Genomic DNA, 16,965 nt, shown 5'->3' with positions numbered 1-16,965 from the left:
GTACTCAGTCATGTCAAAGAGCCAACATTTGATTATTTGTGTTTAAGAAACAAAATCCTAATTTGTAGATCACTCGGACATTAAAATGTAATAAATGCATCATACTGACATACATGTTATTGTTATATTGGGTTATTGCATTCTGAGCTACAGGCAGGAATTTACCAGCTACACAACAGACGGTTTGATTCTCTACAACAGCGAAACATCTTGTCGAGGTGTGTGACATTAAGCACCTAGAAGAAGATTCAGGACTACAAGAGCCAGAATCACACCGTTAAGAGTTAAATTCTCGGTCTTACAGAAGTGTATTTATTGTTTATTATTTGTGTTATTTTGCTATGTGACGCACACAGGGTTGCATATCTGTATGGAAGTTACTACATACATAAAGTTGAGTTGAAGTTAAGACTTACTGCTGAGGCCAAAAGCGTTCATCCCGTCTGCTGTGTGTTTTGTAAAGACTTGGATTGAGCAGTGACACAACAAACAGCCGGTGTCACTCTGCAGACCCTTTATATAAACTCTAAACACGTGTTTGTGTGTTTCTGTCTCCTGAACAGAAGTCCACCTCTCTCGCAGGAGTTCCAATCTCAGGGGTAAGGACGTGTGTGTGTTATGTAACTGTGTCTTCACAGCATGGTGTATGTTACATGTGACAGCTTTACCACTAGAGCCTTATGATACTTAGGAGGGCCCGTTTTAGTTCATCACAGATATGTTGTGATCTTTAGACAGTTGCACACAGCAAAAGTCGAATTTATTTTATGCCAACCACCCCTCGTCATTTAATATCTACTTCTGAGTCTTGTGTTTCTTTCAGTATATTTATGTTTGTGTTAATGCATACATTAACTAACTGCAACCTTTTCCCCTTCAGTGTCTTGGGGACCAGTCTGCAGCTCTGGTTGGTCAGTTGTGCTTAAAAGAAGGCCAGGCCAAAAACACGTAAGCCGTCCACACTTTTTCTTATTGTTCTTTTTTACTAGAGGAAGAAAAACTGTCCTGCAGAAGTGTTTGCTCCTCACTGTGCTGCTTAAGCTGTGGATCAGTTCTGCGTCTAACATCCTTTAGCATTCTGCAGCTGTGTTGCTGAAACAAGATGCCAGCTGAGGTGCAAACATCCCATAAAATGAAAGACAGTTTTACAGCTATGCAGGAGTTTCAGGGCTCGCTAGATGACGCTGCGTGCATGTTTGTATGTATACTATAACAAGTCTTTTAAAACAATAAAGAGGGCCTCCCCATTAAGGCCGACAAATCGAATCAGGTCGTGAAGACTCAAACTTAATGTAAGCTAAATTTCTGCACTTTTGTTTAACTCCGCCCATTTATTGAACACGGAGCAATGGAGGTGCAACAGCAGGGCAGGCGGCCATCTTTACGAACCGAGTCTTAAAATGACCCCTTAGGTCTCGTGTCCACTTAGCGCCTTTTTCTGGCAGGAGAGCGCTGGTATGAAGCGCCTGTGCGGTGAGGGATCACAGGTTTTGTTTCTATGACAACAATAAGTTTGACTTACTACACAGCTAACAACAAGCTTACAACACGTAGATAAAAGCACAACACTTACTGCAACATTTGGTGTCCGGCCGATCTGCCGGACACGATCTGAGATTTTCCACTCAAAGCGCTCGGAGCGGCCGCACAAGCAAGGCGCTCTAGGCGGCCCCATACGCTCTGTCCTCATTGGGAACAATTGAAAACAGACGCTGACGCTCAGAAAAAGGCGCTATGTGGAGACGGGGCCTTAGTTTTCATTGTTCAAGTGGTTTTAACCCAGAGCCTAGTCATCCGTCTCCTCTTTTCCAAAACATTGAGACCTGGTAATTAAAACCTTGAATAAAGCAGTTTAGTGTTAAAAGCTGGACTCTCTTTGGTAGCTCAGAAGGAGATGAATCCCTCATCCAGTTTAAAGATAGTAAAAACTACTGTGACACAACGTCATCTGGAAGTGTTTTAATGTCCTTTTGGAAAACAGGTGAGACTCATGAAGGATGATAAAGGAGTTTAGTGTTGAACTAAAACAGGGGAAGATGTAGTCAGAGCTACACTAGACGAAATCCTGAGAGTAAAAAATGTGGCTCAAACAAGCATCATATTTATTTTCAAGTTGCCACGTGTCTAAACAAACCTCTAATTTAAAAGTATTTTGATGGAGCGTGTCGTAAGTTTTAAGGCTCTCATTTTATATTGATTCGGGATCTATCGCTCTCTTTCCCCCTTCCTCTGATAAAGGTATGGGACCGGTTGCTTCCTGCTCAGAAATACAGGGACCAAGGTAAGAAAAATATAACATGGGACATTTTAAATCGCTTCTTCTCTTCTGTTGTCTCTTCATGTGACGTTGTTCCTTTTGTTTCTATCAGCCTGTGATGTCGGAGCACGGCCTGCTGACCACAGTCGCCTACAAAATGGGGAAAGACGAGCCGGCCTGCTTTGCACTGGAGGTGTGTGAAAGCTGCCATTAGTCCTCCTCATTTTACCCCAGTCTCTGTTCCAAAATGAAGAAATACACCTCCACTCCTGCTGTTTCGTTTCTACCTGCCTGCTGCTCTGATGTGATTCAGGCCTGATGTTTTTTCTCTCGTCCTCTCAGGGTTCAGTGGCCATCGCGGGGGCAGTGGTACGGTGGCTGAAGGACAACATGGGGATTGTGAAGTCCTCCTCGGAGATCGGTACGCACACTGTAGCATCGTACCTAAACATATTTGCAGCAAGGACAAAATAAAAGTGACATCACAATAAGCAAAAATAACACACTGGCAATTTCTGTCTGTTGCAATGTGTGAGTAACAACTCCCTCCTTCCTGTCTTATTCCAGAGACTCTAGCAGCTGCAGCAGGCTCGTCTTATGGCTGTTACTTTGTGCCGGCTTTCTCCGGACTCTATGCCCCCTACTGGGAGCCGAGTGCAAGAGGGTGAGACAGTCAGCTGTTCAAACACGTCTCAACTGTACTTTGACCCTGAATGAGACATATCTGTCGTAACAATGGGATGTTTGTTTGATTGTTTCCTTCGCCTCGGATGCAGGTTATATATTACATTAGTTTCCTCTTTGTTTTGCAGCATCATCTGTGGGCTCACTCAGTTCACAAACAGGAACCACTTGGCGTTTGCTGCCCTGGAGGCCGTCTGCTTTCAGACCCGAGAGGTGAGCAGAGTTTCCTCCCTGCCTCTTCTCTCTACTGTGGTTTCCTGCTGGGTTTCTTCTTCTTGCTTTTGGGAGGGGGTGATTGAGTGAGACATGGGACAACAACAGCAGCTGTCCTAAAGAGCACAAGAAAAGAGCCATGTGTGACAACTGATAGCACACGTTTGTTGATGTTCTGCTCCTGAAGGGATAATTCCAGTATTTTTGGGGTCAGCTTATCTGCACTCGCCAACTCCATTAAGTGCTTTGGAGTTTGGTTAAGGTGTGTAAATTGTAAGTTGCTTTGTCATTAATTGTCACATCGTGTGCATCAGATCTTGGATGCGATGAACCTGGACAGCGGCATCCCGCTGACTCAGCTGCAGGTGGACGGAGGCATGACGTCCAACAGGTTACTGATGCAGCTGCAGGCTGACATCCTCTGTATGCCCGTAGGTAAGAGGACTCTCATAACACACATATGTACTCATACACTTAAACATGCCCACATGATACATAAACATGTATTTATCACTTATTTGATATACTGTACATACACCACTGTTTATGCAGAGAGGTATGCCAAAGTGCAGTTAATTCAGATAAAACAAAAGGCTGAAACAAGCGTGCGTCCATGTTAAATGTAAAATTTGAGTCTTTGTGACTTAAAAACACGAATAAAACCAAAATATCAGAATCTGTTCATCTTCACTGAACACCCTGGTTTGTACTTTGTCTTATTTAGTCTTTTTACATAAGGCAGTGCTTCTGGAAAACTCTGCTAGTCATTTCTTCTTTGGGCTCGACTTTCGAGGCTTCTTCTTGCGTAAAACAACAGAATCTCCGACTGAGCTGTCGATGCATGAGTTGCATCAGGGCCTGCGACCACTAACGGCGCTTTTTGCACTGGCTGCACCTATTTTCTATACAAACCAATGCAGTTCAGCGTCCTCAGCGCCAAAACGCCGGCGTCAGCTGGTTTTTGTCGTTGCTCTCACAGCGCTTTCTGTTGAAAATAGTTTAACTTTTGGAACACTGCTGCGTTCGACAATGTCACTTCTCCCTCACCGACCAATCAAAATCAATAAGGGGCGGGACTTCCGTTATTAACTTTGTCAACAACAATGGCGGAGGAGAAGCTAATCCTTTAGTCTTTCGAGGGAACAATTTCCAGGTGTAGAGCTGCTGCTAACGCCAGGACACGATTCCTTTCCATAATTTTTATGTTGTCTTTGTGAAATTCCCTTGAATAAAAGCAAATATTAAGCAAACAGAGCGATTTAAATCCGACTAAACGAAAACCGAAGGAAGTGGAAGCCAGACAACTTATGGGTAATGTAGGCACCACGAAGGAGACTGTCAGGAATAAAAGAATATTATATGTCTGGTTCTGCTGCGTCGATTTAGACTTTGAATTTTGCGTATTATTCTGACAGTGTTACAGTAGTGCAGTGCTTAATGTGGTGGTGTACTTCTTATGTAGAACACTGAACACTCGTGCCACAACTTTGGATCTATGTTTTGTTGAAATCAGTGACTCGAGTCTGAACCTGGACTTCAGACCCCGTCGGCTCTCCTGACTTTTGTCCCACTTACAAAAAAACACACAAACCTCGACCTGACCTTACCGGTGTGTACATTACTGTGGACGCACAAACTTTACGTCTTTTAAACGTCAAAAGAAACTCAGTTGACATTTCAAAGTCCAACTTCATCCATACCAGTGAATACCAGGTCAGAGCTGCTGCTTTTAACACTCGCCTGCCAAGTGGAAATACATAAACAGCATCCATCCTGATTATCTGTCACATAAAAACATTTGCCTTTGGGAATATTTCCTTTAAAAATGGTGTTTTAAAACAAAATCTCAGTCCAGACAAGCATCTTTTACGAACTCTTCTCTGTGATCTTACACACTTAAACAGGGTCGCAGCATTTCTACTCTCTTTTAGAGGGCCTCTAAAACACTGGAGGAACGTGGACCAGGGGCATAAACGTAACAAAAAAGTTTATGTAGACGTACCTCAGAGAAGTACGTCAGAAATCTGGAGGTAGTTCAAAGTAGAGCAGCTGCCAGTTCGCATCAAAAGGAGCCAGCTGAGGTGGTTCAGGCTGATCAGGATTCTTCCTGAGTTTCCTCTTGTTGGAAGTTTTTGTGCACATTCAACTGTGGGAAAACCTCAGGGTACAAAGTAAAAGAAAAGCCTCCACACTAGCTCAATGTCACCAAAAGTTTAATAGGCTGATCACAACGTTTCGACACAATGGTCTTCAGGTGAGACCTCAGGGTAGACCCTGAAATGAGTGGAGGGATTATGTACTTCATCTGGCCTGGAAAGCGTTGCTGGGCAGGGAGGTCCAGACTAACTTGCTCAGCCTGCTGCCACTGCATCCAACAACTGGATCGGGGTTTAGTTGATAGGAGAGATTGTTTGTAACTTTTTAAAATGTTTTTTTCCTCTTGTGTGCGTCTGTCTGATGTTGTTTCAGTTCGACCCACCATGGCGGAGACCACAGCTCTGGGTGCAGCCATGGCAGCGGGGTCAGCAGAGGGGGTGGACGTGTGGAGCCTGAGTGCCGGCCACCTTCCACACGTCACAAATGAGGAATTCGAACCTCAGATCAACTCTGACGGTAAGAAGACCTGGAGGTAGTCAGTGTTGCACTTTGTATTAGAGGAACCTCAAACTTACCTGACCCGTCTGTCTGTCTGTCTGTCTGTCTGTCTGTCTGTCTGTCTGTCTGTCTGTCTGTCTGTCCGTCCGTCCGTCCTCCTCACAGAGAGCGAGTTCCGTTTTGCTCGCTGGAAGAAAGCCGTGCAGAAAGCCATGAACTGGGAGACCACTGAGCCTTGCTGCAATGCCAACGGTACATTTAAATCTTCATTTTAAACTGTGACTTAATTAACTAGTTGTTTAATGGCAGAATGTTTCCTGAACCCTGAGTGCTGAACCTGTGCAGGAGTCTGACTGTAATCTGTGTTGGATGCTCTCCTTCTTCTTCACTGACGACAGGTTTAGGAAAGAAGATGAACGGCGCCCCCTGGGGGGTCCCTAACACCCCTCCCCCCTCCAGAGCAGACCCCTAAGGTCCGACGTTTACTGCTGCATGCAAAGTGCTACAGTTTGAAGTGTTGTAACACTAACATGTTCAGGTTGTGACGGGGTTGACTGTGGCATGGTCACATTTCTACTATTTCTAACACAGAGAGGTGAAGGGTTTGACCGACACAGACTTTTATTTAAGATACAGAAAAGACTCAAACAGCATCTTTCATCTCTAAGTTTGATATCTGGGCATTTTAAAGGGAAGCTCTGCGCATTTAAACATATTTCACTATTAATAAGTATAAGTAAAAGGCTATAGCAGATTGCTTCAGCAGAAAGCCACAAAACAAACCATTTAAACCACTAAAGTCTCACATTAGACCTTTCTATATCGCGATTCCGCAACAGCGTCTCTGCCATTTTACACTGAACCAAGCAACGCCGGCTTAAAGCCACACGAGTGTGTTTTTACATTCCGACGTTGTTAAAGCAAAAGTCGTGTGAGGTGTAAATTAACCGCACAAGCTTGTAAGAGAGGCTAATTACACACCTAACTGGTCACCGCACAGGTAGACCAGCAAGTCCTGTGTTTTACTGGATACTATTGTCTGACATTGTTACAGAAAGGATCCTTACCAACATAGACCTTTTGTTAGTTACGTCGCCATCTTCAAAGTTACCAGACTTCATTTACAGAAAATTTAGATTCCCATTTTTTTGCCCAGGGTTAAAGTTGTAATCTCGAAGATCTCTCTTCTTGTTCTCTTTGGCGGCACCTATGGCGATAAACAGAAATTGCGGGAGCACACTTCCCAGATATCCAGACAGTGCTGCATGTGTGACGTCCACGGTCGGCTCCGGTTGTAACTCTTGATTTTCCTGGCTGACGGTCGCTTTCCTTTTTAGACTGTTTGCTTCATCTGAGCGTCGAGTTTGTTTCTGTTTCTTTGGATTTTCACTTCTTGTTGAAGTTGTATCTGTAGTCATCCATCTTTTCTTTGTTTGTTCAGCCATAGTAGATTACTGTTTACTCGCAACATTTGCAGAGAGCGGAAAAGCAGCCGCTTAGCTCCGCCTACCCTCTCTTGCAGACCAACCACTGCTGGCTGATGGAAAATGCGTCACTAACTGGGCGCCGCTTGTGATTTTTTCCGCTTGAGTTGCCACAGACACCCAGTCTGTAATACTGCAAATGCAAAGGCTTTCATGAGTGGGCCATAGGCTCAGTCACCATTGTGTTACCTCATTTGGCGATAGAGACTTAACAGACATTTATTTACGTGAAAAACTACAAGATTATTACTTTAAAGGAGCCTCTATCCAATCAGTTGTTGGGACTTTAAAGTCAAATGAATCAATGCTGTGTCGGTCCAGACCTTTTATTTGCATGTTTCTGTTTTTATCTTGTTCCTGCTGACTAAAACAGGCCGCTGCTCTGTCATTAGCTCAGCTGCTTTATGTTGGTTTTTTTATGTAGTGACAGAGCAGCAGCCCCAGTGGGTTTACACGTTTAGTTCCAAACCATGTCATTAAACTGTTTGAAGTCTGGAGGCAAACTGTTTTGCCTCCAGACTTTGTTTTCAGTCAGAAGAACAAACAAACTCCTGTACAGTCTTTATTAAGTTATCTTGTCTCCCTTCACAGATCACCAGCAGTAACCGGAAGGGAACACGAACGCCTGTGATGGAGCAAGACTAGAAGAGGAAATGTGCTCGCAGTGTGTAAAGGACGTGACGGCTGCATGAGGTGACATGCAGTCATGTGTAGCCTGTTAGCAGTAATACCGCACAACTGTGACATGACTGAAATCTTCAACTTCAAGTGCGAGCTGGAATGAAGAGCCTTTCTAACAGCTGTGGATCTATTTTTGTCTTCCTGTTCTGAACTATGAATTTGCCTTTTTGTACAGTAAAGCTTAGAGAAAGTCTGAAGGACAGAGTCGCACTATTGTACCTCATCACTGTAACAGAAGGAGACACTGCGCTGTTCTACTCTACAGTGCTGGTGGTCCTAAACTGGACTTCTTGAAATCGGTACTCAGCGTACGACCTTTTTAAAGTCGGGGTTGTTCCTGGATGAAAGGAGGAGGAGTCAGACCGAAACATTTGGGTCAAAATAATCAACTACTGGATCTTTTTAATGAGCTTCAAGTCTTTCGGTTTGAGGGGAAAAGAAGAATGTTTTGACAATTGTTCCATCCGGATTCAGAGCTGACATGAAGCGGACACTTTGCAGGCTCTCAACAGCACTTTATAATTTATCCTGTGTACGGAGAGGATGGATATGGGAGCCATGCATGTTTTTTTTGTAGAGGGAGGAGTGTTTTTAACCAGAATGTTTTTAGAAAGGGATGTTTTTAAAGTTTTTGCATATTTCGGGGTCTAATTGACGAATGCTTCAGTCAAAGTTCATTCACTAAAACTTCTTGTTTTTGCCACTGATTGTAAATCTAAGTGTCTGACATCGTTAAAGAAAGCATCCCCACAGAGACACACCTGTTAGTTAATATAAGATTATCACTATTACATCAGAAATAGCAGTTTCATCGCTTCTCTTCAACAGCACCAAACTCCATTGGGAAAAACAGTAATTTTACCTTACAGAAAGCAGGAGTTGCTGGTCTACCCCTGCCTCGATCGGTTAGTTATTTTGGATATTGTTTGGCTTCATTGGTTAGTTTCCCTATGAGATATAATTATGTAGCACAAAAACAAACAGATCGAGGCAGCAGCAGATAAAAAACTCCAATGATGTGCAACGTAGAATGACAGTTTTTGCCAATGGAGTCTGGTGGCTCTGAAGATTGCAATGATACAGCTGTTTCTGGTCACAACAAAGTGTCTTTATCTTTAGTGATCCTTTTTGTAACGCTGACAGACACTTAGACGAACAATCTGAGCCTGTCGGTGGCAAAAACAAGCAGTTGCAAGTAGACAAACTGGATTGTGTGCATTTGGACTAAAAGATTACACTGCAGCCAGCTGAAGCAGTCGCATACGTTTTTATACACAGCCTAAAGGCTCCAAAATGTGTTTAAGAAAAAAAGGTCCCAGGTTTAAAATGACCAGAGGTTCTCTTTAATTTTAATCACTAACAAATAGACACAAGTCGCTCACTTGTATGCACAAACATTCAGGATCCGAGCCGTTGTATAGCCACTAAGGAAAATCTTGAAGGTCACTTTAATACAGAATGATGAAACCTTAAGATTAAGTTACATTTTGTAAAATTTAACGTTTTTAAATTTTTCATGATAAAAGCGAACATCTGGTTACCGTTTAATTTCTGGTGACAGATTTCAAAGTTTAATGTACATAAAGATCCTTCTGCAAGTCAGTTTTTTTTCTTTAACGAGATGTTTAGCAAGAGAGCTCGAGCTCTGCAGGAATGTAAAGATGCTGTAATGTGTTGAAACCTGACTTGTGTAATAAAGAAGAGTGCATATAACTTACTTAAATTGCTTTGTGTTACATTACTAATAAGAAAGAAGCAAACTTCATGTACTGAAAGTCAATAGAGATTTAATATACCTGCAGGTGAAAGAAGGAATTGATAGAAAATCGAGCATTTTTGTTAATCAGGAAGTCGACAGCGACCTATTAAAACATCCACAATGTTTGTTTACATTTACAGAATACATTTACCCATCTCATAGGAGCATAACTGGATCTGAATTATGTCTGAGGGACGAGCACTCTGTCCTTTTCAAGTTCATGTGATAAAAAGGGCAGGTCCTTAAATACACAGAAGAGGAATCAGTCCGGTGTTATGTTGAAAGGGCTTCAGCGGGAGAACTGCCTCTTGTCGCCCCTTCCTTTGTTGACGTGCTTAAAGATTTTGGATTTGTGCACGTTGGACTTCTGGTACCCAAAACCGCCTCCGCCTCCTCGTTTCTGCAGCTTCCCTCCTTTACTGCTGTGGACGTCTGGAGAGAAGTTCGGTTAAGGGAAACAAGGTTTTATTCATACGTCTCTAGACCCTTCTGTGTGAAATGAGGAACACAAATAACGGGGCTCAAGACTGTTTTCACCCCCCGTCCCAAAATCATGTTTCTGTCTTTAGTCTGTAATTGTCGTCTATAGTTTTTAGAGGCTTTAAAAAAACTCAAATGTTGCACTAATGAGTAATTCTCTGAATGTTTTGTTTTCGTTAGCGAGACGAGGCGGGACTAAAATGTTAGCAGTGGGCTGTCGGACATTTAAAATGCACATTATCCCCCACTGTGCGTCTTATCTGTCTGTCAAAGTAAAAGCAATTCATTCCTTTAACTGGACAACCCGGTAGGAGAAAACAGGTGTCACGAAGGTGGTTATGAACTTTCTACTTCAGGCTCTGAGCGCGCTCACAGAAGAAGGGGCGTTTGAAGCGTCATCTGACACACGCACAAAAAGGAACGATCGTCGGCTGTCTACTTCAGTTACATGAGAGGCGGTGATGAAAACATTTTGACTAAAAGTAATGCCTTTTTAACTACAACTGGACTCAAATATTTGAAGTTTTCGTCAACTAAAACTATGAAGGGTAAAAATGACTAAAATGTGATAAAAAGTAATAAACATTTCCGCCTGAAGACTAAGACTGAATCTATAATAGCTGCCAAAATGAACATTGTATAGATGGAAGGGGCGTACTGCTGCTCAACAACGTGTCCAAAATATATAACACATATTTTCAGGCTGAATATTTTCTTTAAATTAAAGTTTCAATAATTAAAACTAATATTTTTAGACGTCCTTGGTGATTACAGGAAGTCAGAACTGCCAACGTTAGCTTGTTGCTCTGTGTTCAGCTTGTTTTGAGGTTAACTTTCCTTCAATCATTTTCCTTCACATGGATTTCACTTGGAGCCAAATGATTCTAAAAGGTATCTTCCTCCTTAAAACAAACATACCTGGTTAAAAAAACAGGTTAAAAAGCTTATATAGCAGCATCATGGTAAATATATAAATCTCTACTTTAGCTCAGCTTGTTTCTTTTTCAAGTTAATCCCCTAACCCTAACCCTTCCACTAAAAAGAGTTAGAGATAACCAAGAACTTACAAACAACAAAAGTCATAAATGCAATATTTAAGTTGAACTCATTAATCAAACGTTCTGTAGATTCACAGCAAAGGATACTCAGATCAACATATGGAGGAACTTTGAAGCCAAAAGACAGCGCCACCATGGGGAGGTTGAGGGTGTTGACGCTGTAGATCTGTTTGAGCGAGTGGGAGTCGTAAGCCCTCACGTAGGACTTGTAGGCCTCCTGGGCTGACTTGTGGAGATAGTAGTTCTTCTCAATCAGCTTCTCCAGCTGACGAACAAGGAGGAGGTGATTACACACAACATTTACAGATCATTTAAAGACACGCAGACGGATTCACATCAATTAAGTATCACAAAGTTGAGATATTATTTCTTACCTGGGACTGGATATCAGAGATTTTAGTCCAGGAAAATTCAAACTCGCTCAATGGGACCTGGTAAACATAAAGCAGGGGCCTTGTTAATAGAGGCCAAACCCATGTAAAAAAGCTTATGTGGATATCATGTGCTATAAAGACCAACTCGGTGTATAAATTCCACCAGCAGAGTTTGGGATGTTCACCTTGGCCTGTTTCAGGAAGCGGAGGAAGCCGAGCTCCTCTGGTCGGAGGATGAGGAGCGCGTGTCCTCTGCCATTGATGCCTCTGGCTGTTCTGCCCACCCTGTGGATGTACTCCTGTGGACACAAAGAACAGCTTAAAGCCCAACTCAAGTGATCAAGCAGCACCAAGCATCAAGTCTTCATCAGCAAACACACTGAGACTTAGGAAATATGGAGATAATAGATGTTCATGTTTTGAATTGTTATGCGTTGTTTGAAGTTGATACCTTGGGGTCATCGGGGGGGTCGTACTGGACGATCCAGTCCACCTCGGGGATGTCGAGCCCTCGAGCTGCCACGTCAGTACACAGCAGGATGCCGGAGTCAGCGTTACAGAACTGGAAGAACGTGGTGGTACGTTTGGTCTGCTTCTGTTTGCCCTGCAAACCAAATGATAAAAATATTTTTATTTCACAACTGTGAACTTTGTGGACGAGGCCGTGGCCTCCGAATTTCACGAAGCACCTAAACAGAAAATCCTGTATTTTTAAACCTGGCCTCATATCTATATAACAACAGAAAGGATCCTTGTAGGGATGGACCTGTCTGTCGAGGCAAGATCCTTTTAAACCAGAAACAGAGGTTACATCGCTCTCTTCAAAGCCACCAGACTCCATTGACAAAACAGTCATTTTAACAGCACAGAGCACAGGAGTTACATCCTTGATCAGTTGTTTTGTTGGTGATATTATTCAGTGTTTGTGATTCAAATGGTGAGTGAGGATCCAACACAATATTTGTTTAACACACAATTACACTAAAAAACATCAACAAGTAAGGCAGCTGTAGACCTGCAATTCATGTGTTGTCAGAGGTTAAATCTGCGTTTAAGTCAGTTGAGTCTGGTTGCTTTGAAGAAAGCAATCCAACGGCTGTTTCTGGTTAAGAAAAGCATCTTACTCGTTAACAAAATGGTCATTTTCTGTAGTGATTCTTTTCGTAAAGTTGTCAGACATAGAGACAATGAATCAAGCACTTTTAGTGGATGTACTTTGATGCAATTCTAAAACGTTATGCATCTTTTAGTCATCAAGACGTCTACAAATGAAATATTTGGCCCAGGTATTAAAATACCAGAAATTCCTCTTTAATAATGCTAGGTTGTAAGTGAGTCTTCTTACGTGGATGGCCATGACAGGCAGGTCGATGTAGTTGAGCAGCTCATAGTGAAATTTCACCGACATGCAGGAGGAGAAGAAGACCATCAACTTCTTCTTTCGGTTCTTCTTCAGGAAGGTGAAGAGCAGCAAGAAGCGCTTCTCTGACGGACACACCACATAACCCTGAAACACAAGACAGTACACTTTAGATCATAAAGATCCTTTCCAAGCCAGTCCACATTCAGTATGAGACTGATTGAACAGAAATGACACGGACCTGCTCCAGGCCGTCCACAGTGGCGTTGTCTTTGTTGTCATCCACACCGACATACAGAGGCTCCTTCTTCAGGGAGATGCGAGCCAAGTCCTCCACCTTACGGGTCTGAGTGGCTGAAAACAGCATCGTCTGTCTCTTTTCTGGAGACGACAGAGGATAAAACACATCAGTCGGTGAGAAACGGAGACTGTAATGTCTGAGTATTTTCAAATGCTGGAATCTGTACAACCTAAGATAAAAGATAATGTAACTCAATAACCCAAAATAATAATAAGTCAGTCCAAGAGGACGCAGCTTGGTAGCAACAGATACGTACTGGGCAGCAGTTTGATGATCTGCTTCAGCTCCTCCTCGAAGCCCACCTCCAGGATACGATCAGCCTCGTCAATAATCAAACACTGCATGTTCTTGTACATGAAACCAGGAGTGTTCTGAAAGCACAAAAATACTTTATTAATTTTTGTATCTTAGTAATAAAACGTTTACATCATGGGAAAACATAGATAAATCAAGATGTTTTGCAGTAATGTGTGCCATAAACTCCCTCCCCGATTACCTGAAGGTGATCCAGCAGACGGCCAGGTGTGGCCACCAGGATGTTGACACCATTGGCGAGTCTTTGGGCCTCAGCCGAGCGGTTGCTGCCTCCCATGATCAGACCGAAGGTGTGAACGTGGTGGACCATCAGCTCCTTCATCACGCCGTAAGTCTGCATGGCCAACTCACGTGTGGGCGAGAGGATCACTACGCCAGTGCCTGAGAGGAAGAGGAGGGGATAAGTTTAAAGACTTTTAAAGTTTGTTAGATTGGCTAAAAGAAAAGACTGAAAGCGTTGGGTAGAAAGGATGAATTAAAAGAAACATTACCGTTCCTGGGCATGAACTTGAGTTTGTAGATGAGCTCTATAGACGGGATGAGGAAGGCCAGCGTTTTACCACTTCCTGTCTTGGCTGCAGCCAGAACATCCCTGCAGAGTAACAAAGCAAACAAAGTGTTGAAGGCTGCACCGAACCAGAATTCTGTTGGTTTCAATGGAGGATTTTTGTCTCCAGTTCAGCAACACATCAAACTCCTTTGTTAGCCTACACAAGTCTCAAGTTTTACCTATACACATGCTGTTTACAAGAGTTTTCCAGGAGCACTGGCTTTTAATTGCATGCGAGACATTTGCAGCTGTCTCCTTATTAATCTCATTAATGTTTCAAATCATGCTGCTGTTGTTGAACTATATAATTTAACCAGTTGGGGGAAGTAAGTCAGCTCATGAGCAAGTTTAGCAGCAGCGTAGCTCCAGTCCCCAAAGGCCAATCAAAGTCTGGCCAAAGGGTCTGTTGGTTTTGGAGTGGTGCTCATAATTCGGCTCACGGTAAAAACCTTGATTCTGGTTGAAAAAATAATCTTGCTTTTTTTCTGAGCATCTCAGAGCAGTCGGGAGGATCGGAAACATACCTTCCCTCCAGCAGGGGTCGAATGCTTTTGTGCTGGATCTCAGTCATGTGTTCAAATCCCATCTCCTTCACGGCTTTCAGCGTGTGTTCACTCACCATCTCAGCAAGGGAGGCAAAGGACGTGTCCTCAAACGCTCCTGAAAAACAGTGAACGGGTAATGATCAGTGCATTGCTAAATGCTAAGGTGGAGCTTTAGGCAACAGCAGGTAAAGACAAAATGTTGATTTAGCATGTCCTTGCAGTTTGTCCTGTCAGGAGAATCACTGTTAACCCTCCCAAAGACGACCACAAGTCTCTCTGTATGCCTTAGCTGACACCCGGTTCATGATGGAGACACTGAAAGGGCAACACTTAAAGGCAACACTGCTCAACTATAAACAAATGTGTATGCATGTTGACGAACAATAAGGAGTTAACAGATTCAGATTAAAGAAACTAATAGCAGCGTTCCTGGTGTAGGCCTATGTATGAAGCAGCAGAACAAAAAGTCAGAGTGCTGCAGTGATCTGCTTTTCTGTTTTCTCATCCTGTGTAATCCTACTCACTTTTAGCCTGTAGCTACTACAACATTTTCTTATTGTTGTCATGACTTATCAGGACAGACTATAAAATGACGCTGTCTGTTTTAAACAGCACATAACGGCTTGGCGAAAAAATAAAACGCTGTTAGGGTAAGAGCGTCACATCAGCTAAATACTTGGTCTGTTGGTAACCATGGTTTTCTGACTCTTTGAAACCGGCGTGCACATCAAGAGAAAACAGAATGAAAGCGGTTGTAATCGACGGGTCTGACATGATGATAAATTTCTTGATTAAATCTTATCAGTCACAGCTGGCCCTTTCCTGATGCTCCCATCATGTGACCATTTCCTGAGAGAAAAGAAACGGCACCAGCCTTCGCTGCAACAGTGAACTGAACAACCTCTTACAGGTGCTGCTGTCGAACAGTTACATTCAACATCACAAAAGTTAGTACTGCCAACATTTGCAGGAGGCAAGCTATTATTCAAGCTATTCGAATATGTGTGTACAAAGCCTTAGTGAAAGTCTGATATAACTAAAAATTTGAGATAGGAGAGGAACATTGAGATGCTCCATGCCCCTCAATATCTACTGCATTAAGTTAACAGATATCCTCCCAAGAAATAACATTGAAAAAGATCCCACAAAGTCTGCAGTTACCACTAATCGTGCATTTCTTTAGTACCTGTCAGGCCAGATGGCAATTCAGGTTGATCTTCGTCTTCATCATCTCCCTCTTCAGTTTTGTCTTCCCCCTCTTCTTCCTCCTCATCGTCGTCCTCCTCCTCTCCCTCCCCTTCTTCGTCATCATCATCATCCGGAGCTTGTTCTGGTTTGTCTGTTGACATTTCTCCGTCTCCATCTTCATCTGCTATTGATGCTCCCTCTTCCTCTTCTTCTACTGTTTTGGTCTTCTTTTCAGCTGAAATGAGGATGTGACATGTTAGTTAGCCATCACAAAAATACCTAAGAGCAGTAGATAATCACAAAAGATTTGAAGGTACTTCTAGGTGTTACCTGGTGGTTCAGCGGTATCAGTGAGTTTCCTTTTTTTCTTCTTCTTTTTCAGAGGACTCTCCTCTGGTGCGGTCTCCTCCACTGGTACCGCTGCCTGCTTCTTCTGTTTTTTCTTGGGCTCACTGTCTGTCTTAGCAGTAGTGTCTAGGTCCCCACAGCTTTCCTCTTTCAGCCCGTTTGAGTTTACTGTCAATCACAATACAGTACATTATCACACGTGACATGGTGATAACTTCAAGTAATGCAAGTCATTCCTGATTATGTATCGTAGTAGTTCACAATGTTTGTTTATGATAATACCAGTCGGTTTAAAGTCAATACTTTTGGGTTTCTAATGCTCAGTAACAGCTCAAAGGAGAACTTTATGCATTTGAATGTGCTACAGTGCTAGCCAGCTAAATGTTTACTAAGCTACCTTGTAAAGCACAATAATCCGTGACAAACTAGAGGCAACAATATATACTAATCTTACGTTACAATTATGATTAGCTAACCGTAATATATATACATATTATTTAACATTCAATCAGAGTTCCTGATTAAAACTCATGTCGTGAGAAGCTAACGTAGCTAGCTTAGCATGTTACGTTCATGACCGCTTCAGAAATACAAGAAACAACAACTAGGTTTTATACTGATTTTCATCACATACCTGTCTCCTCCTCTTCTGTTTGTGTCTTAAGAAGTTTTCGCTCTTTGTTCTTGTCATTTCTTTTCTGGATTCTCTTCCGAAGAAGCTTCATCTGTAGGTCCGCCATGGTAACAGCGGACGGCACACGTGTGTATGTGTG

At 42.7% G+C, this 16,965-nt stretch overlaps 2 protein-coding genes across 2 annotated transcripts in view; one reads left to right on the top strand and one right to left on the bottom strand.

The window, feature by feature from the left end:
• LOC138592222 (glycerol kinase-like) overlaps window positions 1-9,617 on the top strand; it is a 21,964-nt gene extending 12,347 nt beyond the window's left edge. The window contains exons 9-20 of the mRNA XM_069662927.1: window positions 564-599; window positions 881-948; window positions 2,239-2,281; window positions 2,370-2,450; window positions 2,600-2,678; window positions 2,825-2,921; window positions 3,070-3,154; window positions 3,469-3,589; window positions 5,624-5,767; window positions 5,915-6,001; window positions 6,148-6,222; window positions 7,825-9,617. Coding sequence (XP_069519028.1) covers window positions 564-599; window positions 881-948; window positions 2,239-2,281; window positions 2,370-2,450; window positions 2,600-2,678; window positions 2,825-2,921; window positions 3,070-3,154; window positions 3,469-3,589; window positions 5,624-5,767; window positions 5,915-6,001; window positions 6,148-6,221 — 915 coding nt within the window. The 3' untranslated portion in view covers window position 6,222; window positions 7,825-9,617. The remainder of the gene's footprint in view (window positions 1-563; window positions 600-880; window positions 949-2,238; window positions 2,282-2,369; window positions 2,451-2,599; window positions 2,679-2,824; window positions 2,922-3,069; window positions 3,155-3,468; window positions 3,590-5,623; window positions 5,768-5,914; window positions 6,002-6,147; window positions 6,223-7,824) is intronic.
• Window positions 9,259-16,965, bottom strand: ddx18 (DEAD (Asp-Glu-Ala-Asp) box polypeptide 18). Its single transcript, XM_069662926.1, has 14 exons — window positions 16,827-16,965; window positions 16,175-16,360; window positions 15,843-16,079; window positions 14,636-14,771; window positions 14,053-14,153; window positions 13,743-13,942; window positions 13,503-13,617; window positions 13,187-13,326; window positions 12,931-13,092; window positions 12,037-12,189; window positions 11,771-11,884; window positions 11,586-11,642; window positions 11,299-11,476; window positions 9,259-10,105 (listed from the first exon to the last, which is right to left on the bottom strand). Exons 1-14 carry the CDS (start codon window positions 16,930-16,932, stop codon window positions 9,963-9,965), a joined length of 2,028 nt encoding a protein of 675 aa, XP_069519027.1. The 5' UTR covers window positions 16,933-16,965; the 3' UTR covers window positions 9,259-9,962.

Source organism: Semicossyphus pulcher, unplaced genomic scaffold (genome assembly GCF_022749685.1).
Source record: "Semicossyphus pulcher isolate SPU_LCO1_2020_fin unplaced genomic scaffold, fSemPul1.0.p SCAF_15, whole genome shotgun sequence".
Classification (NCBI taxonomy): domain Eukaryota; kingdom Metazoa; phylum Chordata; class Actinopteri; order Labriformes; family Labridae; genus Semicossyphus; species Semicossyphus pulcher.
The sequence above is the reverse complement of the archived record's forward strand: the minus strand, read 5'-3'. Positions and strand labels throughout refer to the sequence as shown.

What these genes read in the sequence shown, in the direction of transcription:
- ddx18 (XM_069662926.1), bottom strand. Translation starts at nt 16,932, where the DNA reads ATGGCGGACCTACAGATGAAGCTTCTTCGGAAGAGAATCCAGAAAAGA. An exon ending in ATTGCCATCTGGCCTGACAG is followed by an intron (nt 14,772 to 15,842) that starts GTACTAAAGAAA and finishes ACTGTTTTTCAG; the next exon opens with GAGCGTTTGAGGACACGTCC. An exon ending in TCTCTGATATCCAGTCCCAG is followed by an intron (nt 11,477 to 11,585) that starts GTAAGAAATAAT and finishes CTTGTTCGTCAG; the next exon opens with CTGGAGAAGCTGATTGAGAA.